Here is a 9,073-nt window from a genome sequence, read left to right on the forward strand (position 1 = left end):
CCGAATACAACAGGTACAACCTTACAGTGAAATGCTTACTTACGAGCCCCCAACTAGCAATGCAGTTAAAAAAAATATGGACAAGAATAAGAGAACAAAGTAACAAGTAATTAAAGAGCAGCAGTAAAACAACAATAGCGAGACTATATACAGGTGGTACCGGTACAGAGTCAATGTACAGGGGCACTGGTTAGTTGAGGTAGTATGTAGAGTAGTACATAGAGTTATTGAAGTGACTATGCATAGATGACAACAACAGAGAGAAGCAACAGTGAAAAGCGCGGGGGGGGGGGGGCAAAGCAAATAGTCTGGGTAGCCATTTGACCTAGACTTGGCGCTCCGGTACTGCTTGCTATGCGGTAGCAGAGAGAACAGTCTATGACTAGGGAGGTTGGAGTCTTTGGCAATTTTTAGGCCTTTCCTCTGACACCGCTTGGTATAGAGGTCCTGGATGGCAGGTAGCTTGGTGCCAGTGATGTACTGGGCCGTTCGCACTACCCTCTGTAGTGCCTTGCGGTCGGAGGCCGAGCAGTTGCCATATCAGGCAGTGATGCGCTCAATGGTGCAGCTGTAGAAACTTTTGAGGATCCAAGGACCCATGCCACATTTTTTCAGTCTCCTGAGGGGGAATAGGTTTTGTCGTGCCCTCTTCACGACTGTCTTGGTGTGCTTGGACCATGTTAGTTTGTTGGTGATGTGGACACCAAGGAAATTGAAGCTCTGAACCTGCTCCACTGCAGCTCGGTCCTCTTTTTCCTATAGTCCACAATCATCTCCTTTGTCTAAATCATGTTGAGGGAGAGATTGTTTTCCTGGCACCACACGGCCAGGTCTCTGACTTCCACCCTATAGGCTGTCTCGTCATTGTCGGTGATCAGGCCTACCACTGTTGTGTCATCGGCAAATGTAATGATGGTGTTGGAGTCGTGCCCTGCCATGCAGTCATGAGTGAACAAGGAGTACAGGAGGAGACTGAGCACGTACCCCTGAGGGGTCCCTGTGTTGATCAGCGTGGCGGATGTGTTGTTACCTACCTTTACCACCTGGGGGCGGCCCGTCAGGAAATCCAGGATCCAGTTGTAGAGGGAGGTGTTTAGTCCCAGGTTCCTTAGCATATTGATGAGCATTGAGGGTACTATGGTGTTGAACGCTGAGCTGTAGTCACTGAATAGCATTCTCACATAGGTGTTCCTTTGGTCTCGGTGGGAAAGGGCCGTGAGGAATACAATATAGATAGCATCCTCTGTGGATCTGTTGGGGCGGTATGCAAATTGGAGTGGGTCTAGGGTTTCTGGGATAATGGTGTTGATGTGAGTCATGACCAGCCTTTCAAAGCACTTCATGGCTACAGACATGAGTGCTACGGGTCGGTACACATCCTAGGAATCCGTCTGGCCCTGCGGCCTTGTGAATGTTGACCTGTTTAAAGGTCTTACTCACATTGGCTGCGGAGAGCGCGATCACACAGTCTTCCGGAACAGCTGGTGCTCTCATGTATGTTTCAGTGTTATTTGCCTCGAAGCGAACATACAAGTAGTTTCGCTCGTCTGGTAGGCTCGTGTCACTGGACAGCTCTTGGCTGTGCTTCCCTTTGTAGTCTGTAATGGTTTGCAAGCCCTGCCACATCCGACGAGCGTCAGAGACGGTGTAGTACGATTTGATCTTAGTCCTGTTTTGACGATTTGCATGTTTGATGGTTCGTCGGAGGGCATAGCGGGATTTCTTATAAGCTTCCGGGTTAGAGTTCTGTTCCTTGAAAGCGGCAGCTCTAGCCTTTAGCTGAGTGTGGATGCTGACTGTAATCCATGGCTTCTGGTTGGGGTATGTACGTACGGTCACTGTGGGGACGACGTCATCGATGCACTTATTGCTGAAGCCAATGACTGATGTGGTGTACTCCTCCATGCCATTGGAGGAATCCCTGATCATGTTCCAATCTGTGCAATTAAACAGTCCTTTAGCTTAGCATCTGCTTCATCTGAACACTTCTTTATCTGCTTGTAAGCAGGAATCAGGAGGATAGAATTATTGTCAGATTTTCCAAATGGATTGCGAGGGAGAGCTTAGTCTCTGTGTGTGGAGTCAAGGTGGTCCAGTGTTTTTTTTCCTCTGGTTGCACATTTAACATGCTGATAGTAATTTGGATTGCATTAAAGTCCCCGGGCTACTAGGAGCGCTACGTCTGGGTGAACGTTTTCTTTCTTGCTTATGGCAGATTACAGCCCATTCAATGCTGTCTTAGTGCCAGCCTCTGACTGTGGTGGTATGTAAACAACTACAAAGAATACAGATGAAAACTCTCCTGTGGGGTTGTATACAGACAGACAGACAGACAGACAGACAGACAGACAGACAGACAGACAGACAGACAGACAGACAGACAGACAGACAGACAGACAGACAGACAGACAGACAGACAGACAGACAGACACACACACACACACACACACACACACACACACACACAGAGAGACACGCACACACACAGTCACACACACACACACCTGGCCTGTTCACCTGGTCGGTTAGTAACTAATGTGACACACACACACAAGCAAAAGAGGAACCTTGTCTACAGTTTGGGAAGGAAGAAGGTGGGACTTCCTCTTACCATAAATCCTGTCAACCAAACCATAGTGCCGGGAACAGGGTGGCATAGTGCACTATACCATTAATCAGTAAATGCAAGTGTAATTTATAAGCCTGCTGGATACAGGGAACATTGTATAACACACACCTTGCTTAGAGGTGCACGAAGGGACTTACTAAAATTACAAATCATAAATCTTTCATTGACAGCAATGCACAATCTACAGTAAATTCAGCCGACCAGTGTCCCAGTCAAGTTGAGGAGGTGACACAGAGACCAGGTGGTTGGTGTGTGAAGAGCTGAAAGTCTTCTGAGTCACCAACAAACTCCTGCTCTATCTTTAGATAAACCCTATTAGATACTTCTAGGCTGCCTCCATCTGAACACAGCAGGAGTCCATACTCATTTGATTGGGAGGACTGCTGCCCCCGGTAACATGGCCTGCTGCCCCCTGTTAGATGACCTGCTGCCCCCTGTTAGATGACTTGCTGCCCCTGTTAGATGACCTGCTGTCCCCTGTTAGATGACCTGCTGCCAAGGGTTAAATTACCTGCTGCCCCCTGTTAGATGACCTGCTGTCCCCTGTTAGATGACCTGCTGTCCCCTGTTAAATTACCTGCTGCCCTCTGTAACATGGCCTGCTGCCCCCTGTAACATGGCCTACTGCCTCCTGTGAGGTGGGTGTTTCACTACCTTGACCTCTGGCCTATCGGATAGGATTAACTGCATAAAAATAGAATGAATAGAAGGGACAAATCGTTGACTTGAATGGGGACCCTGTACTATTCATTCTATTTGATAGGCATTTAATACTATCCAATAGACTAAATCCTGATAGATACCTTTTCAAAAACTGTGCCCAGAAGATCACAGACAACTATAACCTACCCAGAGCTCAGCACTGATCACGTGTTACCTCTGTGAAAACGGTGTGAGTTCAGCTAGTTTCAGTTTCCTCAACTGCCAGAGTCTGTCTCCATGCTATCCAAGTCTGCCATCACATTGTTTGGAAAATGCAGACATGCTTAGTGGCCTTAATTTCAGTTAATTTACCCAAGTGTGGAGAAAGACTCAAGAGTCAAAACCCTTTGAATTATTGGTGACTCGGTAGTCTGGTTGATATGATACATTTTGTGTATTTATCATGCCCATAAGCCTCTGTGGATACACATATAAAATGTTGTATAAGGTGGAGGTCATTTTTACTTTCCACAATGATTTCCTGCTGATGATATTAAGCGTATTACTATTGGGGTGCTCACCTCAAGCTCATTGTGTTGAGTTGTATGCAACTGCTCAGAAAAAAACAAAAACCCTTTCTAGTTCCAGTGCCATCTTGCGGTCTACAAACACGTGGCCGAAATCCGGGGTGCGCTCCTTCATTGCGTAGCGTGAGCTATACACCGATGGTTTTCACCGCAGTTTACAACAATCTAGATGTCTCGTGAAACAGAGTGAACGACGGTGTATGTTAATTTCTTGTTGGCAGTAAACTGTGTTGTTGACATGAAATAAGCCTATGCAAATTAACTATTGTGATTCGTAGTAACCTTTGCACACAATAATTATTATTTGCACACAATAATGCACACGGGCATTATTGCAGTATTTGTCCTGTTTGAGGGGTATTGCGTTTGCAAAATACATGTTATTGTCATGGTAGATTACGCCATTTTGTGGGACCCTTGAGTCCCCACCAAAAGAGGAGATTGACCATATTATGATTTTGCATTTATATTTATGAAAACAACTTTGGACTATGGTTATTATGTTAATAGACATATGCGTATGTATGAATTGAACTCAGCAACAAAAACATTATCTATGCTTGAGTTTTAGGTAGGCCAATATTTATATTGTTTTACACATAAATAATTTTTTATTTTTCTCTAAACAGTTTATATAATTACTGTCTGCTCATACATACGGACAAGGCAGACGGAGACAACAACAAGAGCATAATAATAACCACAAACTTTCTCCCTTCAGACCAATGCGTAATGCATGACGCGCCTAGGAGGAGTGGTCAGCATCGCCTATATATACCCAGTCGCGCTCTTCCTCAGATTCAGCAAAGCAGCAGCGCTTACAAACAGACAAGATCCCTCTAGACTGTTAGTGGTTGCATTCACTATCTCACCTTCGCACCAAAGACACACATCGGTGCTCAAAAAAAATAACATGTCTCCTTCCGAGAACGAGTTTAACATCCCGGCCAAAAATTGCCACCGGATGGTGATTCTGGGCTCTACAAAAGTTGGCAAGACGGCCATCATCTGTCGGTTTCTGAACGAAAGAGTCGAGGACCAGTACACGCCGACCATAGAGGACTTTCATAGAAAATTATACTGCATTCGGGGAGATGCGTACCAGTTGGACATTCTGGACACCTCTGGAAACCATCCTTTCCCCGCTACGAGGAGACTCGCTATCCTTACTGGTAAGCTTAACTCTGAACTCTGAACAAAACAAATAATATGAATGAAAGCTACACTGGAATTTATAGCTACATCGAAATGATATGTATGGGATGTTTTAATAAATCATGCATGCAGTAATGCTATATGCAACACTTTTATTGTACACATTTAGCCTAGGCCTATGTAATGATGGAGCTTTTCAGCTGTGATATTAATGTGCTTCCCCTTGCTCTTTCAGGTGACGTTTTCATCCTGGTGTTCAGTCTGGATAACAGAGACTCCTTCCAAGAGGTCCAGCGCCTGAAGCGTCAAATTTACGAAACCAAGTCCTGCCTGAAAAACAAAACCAAGGAGATCGTAGATGTCCCGATAGTTATCTGCGGGAACAAGTGTGACCGGGAGTTTAACCGGGAGGTTCAGAATGAGGAGATTGAGCAGCTGGTGGCTGGTGATGAACAGTGTGCCTACTATGAGATCTCTGCAAAACGGAACACTAATATCGACCAGATGTTTCAGACTCTTTTTACCATGGCTAAACTGCCCAACGAGATGAGCCCGGACTCTCACCGCAAAGTTTCCTTACAGTACTGCGAAGTACTGCAAAACAGCAGACGAAAATCTTTCAGAAATAAGAAATACAAAGACGGCGAGGCATACGGGATTGTGGAGCCGTTCGCGCGCCGACCAAGCGTACACAGCGATTTGAGGTACATAAAAGAGAAAGCTATCGGCGGCGGACAGAGCAAACAGAGTTGCACCATCAGCTAAGCAATTTACTGACAATGTGCAGGATAATTGTAACGAAATACAACGATAGGGATGATACCCGCCAGGCTTCTCGCCAGTGTGCGGAGTTCAGGATAACAGCACCCCAGGGCGCAGTGACAGAAACGGGTGTGTATCCCAAACCATGCCAGGACTCGCCGATAAGGTGCATGACATGGTCAGTCCGTCAGAAATTTCCCCGTGGAGTCAGGACTCTCAAAAGGGATGTAGCTTTAGAGAACCTACAGTGAGGTAGCCTATTCTTGTCAACTACATGCTGTAAAATCTGCCTCTACTGAATGGAGAATGGAGGCTTCACCAATGGGGTGACTCTTGTTTACATTTAGCATTTTATTATGTTTTACATGGAAATGAACTTGAACACTTGCATTCTGAACAAATCTATGAATGTATATTTATTATTCTGTCATCGTTTACTTTTCACAAAGAAAGAAACATGAAGAGAAAATAAAACCATTTCACAACTATATTACCATGTCTGTCATCCTTTTTATTGTGCTTGTATATTAACATTGATGGTAAATAAGGATATTCTCAGGTCTTCTCAGTGAAATTACATTTTTTAAGTATTGCCTAAAATACATTTTTGAAGTACATTAAGTGTGCAAAACATTAAGAACACCTTCCTAATATTTAGTTGCACCCCCTGTCCTTTCAAAGGCACTTTAATATTTTGTCTTGCCCATTCACCCTCTGAATGGCACACATACACAATCCATGTCTCAAGGCTGAAAAATCCTTCTTTAACCTGTCTCCTCCCCTTCATCTACACTGAGGTAGATTTAACAGGTGACAATATGGCCCAAATGTTCACTTAATTTTACTCTGTGCAGCTGGAGTTGTACAACGATTCTGAGAAAAATATTGAACCATTTATCTTGGGTTAAAAATAGATGACTGAGAAGAGCAGTTGATGATAGTTCTCTAGAGTACTCATTTGTGAATAAATTAGCATTTCATTTGTATGGATGATGGCATCAGAGGAGAAAATCAGTGTGAAAGTGAGATGTCTGGGTGACATGCTCACATCCAGACAGTCTCTTCTTGAGACATTACTTTGATAAACCTCCCCATCTACAGTGCATATAATAAGCCTGCAGTCAGAAGCTACAGTATCTATGACGACAGTAGCACTCGCAATAGTTATAATTATTCTAAAAAATACCACTTCATTAAGTCTGCCTAGCTAGTCTTGACACATTAATATGAGAGGTTAGTCAGATCTCCCAACTGTTTTTTTAAAACATTTTTTTATTTCACCTTTATTTATCCATGTAGGATAGTTGAGAACACCTTTATTTATCCATGTAGGATAGTTGAGAACACCTTTATTTATCCATGTAGGATAGTTGAGAACACCTTTATTTATCCATGTAGGATAGTTGAGAACACCTTTATTTATCCAGGTAGGATAGTTGAGAACACCTTTATTTATCCATGTAGGATAGTTGAGAACACCTTTATTTAACCAGGTAGGATAGTTGAGAACACCTTTATTTATCCATGTAGGATAGTTGAGAACACCTTTATTTATCCATGTAGGATAGTTGAGAACACCTTTATTTATCCATGTAGGATAGTTGAGAACACCTTTATTTAACCAGGTAGGATAGTTGAGAACACCTTTATTTATCCATGTAGGATAGTTGAGAACACCTTTATTTATCCATGTAGGATAGTTGAGAACACCTTTATTTATCCATGTAGGATAGTTGAGAACACCTTTATTTAACCAGGTAGGATAGTTGAGAACACCTTTATTTATCCATGTAGGATAGTTGAGAACACCTTTATTTATCCATGTAGGATAGTTGAGAACACCTTTATTTATCCATGTAGGATAGTTGAGAACACCTTTATTTAACCAGGTAGGATAGTTGAGAACACCTTTATTTATCCATGTAGGATAGTTGAGAACACCTTTATTTATCCATGTAGGATAGTTGAGAACACCTTTATTTATCCATGTAGGATAGTTGAGAACACCTTTATTTATCCATGTAGGATAGTTGAGAACACCTTTATTTAACCAGGTAGGATAGTTGAGAACACCTTTATTTATCCATGTAGGATAGTTGAGAACACCTTTATTTATCCAGGTAGGATAGTTGAGAACACCTTTATTTATCCATGTAGGATAGTTGAGAACACCTTTATTTAACCAGGTAGGATAGTTGAGAACACCTTTATTTATCCATGTAGGATAGTTGAGAACACCTTTATTTATCCATGTAGGATAGTTGAGAACACCTTTATTTAACCAGGTAGGATAGTTGAGAACACCTTTATTTATCCATGTAGGATAGTTGAGAACACCTTTATTTATCCATGTAGGATAGTTGAGAACACCTTTATTTAACCAGGTAGGATAGTTGAGAACACCTTTATTTATCCATGTAGGATAGTTGAGAACACCTTTATTTATCCATGTAGGATAGTTGAGAACACCTTTATTTAACCAGGTAGGATAGTTGAGAACACCTTTATTTATCCATGTAGGATAGTTGAGAACACCTTTATTTATCCAGGTAGGATAGTTGAGAACACCTTTATTTATCCATGTAGGATAGTTGAGAACACCTTTATTTAACCAGGTAGGATAGTTGAGAACACCTTTATTTATCCATGTAGGATAGTTGAGAACACCTTTATTTATCCAGGTAGGATAGTTGAGAACACCTTTATTTATCCATGTAGGATAGTTGAGAACACCTTTATTTATCCATGTAGGATAGTTGAGAACACCTTTATTTAACCAGGTAGGCTAGTTGAGAACACCTTTATTTAACCAGGTAGGCTAGTTGAGAACACCTTTATTTAACCAGGTAGGATAGTTGAGAACACCTTTATTTAACCAGGTAGGATAGTTGAGAACACCTTTATTTATCCATGTAGGATAGTTGAGAACACCTTTATTTATCCATGTAGGATAGTTGAGAACACCTTTATTTATCCATGTAGGATAGTTGAGAACACCTTTATTTAACCAGGTAGGCTAGTTGAGAACACCTTTATTTAACCAGGTAGGATAGTTGAGAACACCTTTATTTAACCAGGTAGGATAGTTGAGAACACCTTTATTTATCCATGTAGGATAGTTGAGAACACCTTTATTTATCCATGTAGGATAGTTGAGAACACCTTTATTTAACCAGGTAGGATAGTTGAGAACACCTTTATTTATCCATGTAGGATAGTTGAGAACACCTTTATTTATCCATGTAGGATAGTTGAGAACACCTTTATTTAACCAGGTAGGATAGTTGAGAACACCTTT

The 9,073-nt window shown here is 42.1% G+C and overlaps 1 protein-coding gene across 1 annotated transcript; it reads left to right on the forward strand.

Moving 5' to 3' along the window:
* The first annotated feature begins 4,662 nt into the window (after positions 1-4,662).
* LOC139401855 (dexamethasone-induced Ras-related protein 1-like) lies at positions 4,663-6,263 on the forward strand. Its single transcript, XM_071145840.1, has 2 exons — positions 4,663-5,030; positions 5,249-6,263. Exons 1-2 carry the CDS (start codon positions 4,772-4,774, stop codon positions 5,776-5,778), a joined length of 789 nt encoding a protein of 262 aa, XP_071001941.1. The 5' UTR covers positions 4,663-4,771; the 3' UTR covers positions 5,779-6,263.
* Positions 6,264-9,073: the final 2,810 nt, after the last annotated feature.

Source organism: Oncorhynchus clarkii, unplaced genomic scaffold (assembly GCF_045791955.1).
Source record: "Oncorhynchus clarkii lewisi isolate Uvic-CL-2024 unplaced genomic scaffold, UVic_Ocla_1.0 unplaced_contig_334_pilon_pilon, whole genome shotgun sequence".
Classification (NCBI taxonomy): domain Eukaryota; kingdom Metazoa; phylum Chordata; class Actinopteri; order Salmoniformes; family Salmonidae; genus Oncorhynchus; species Oncorhynchus clarkii.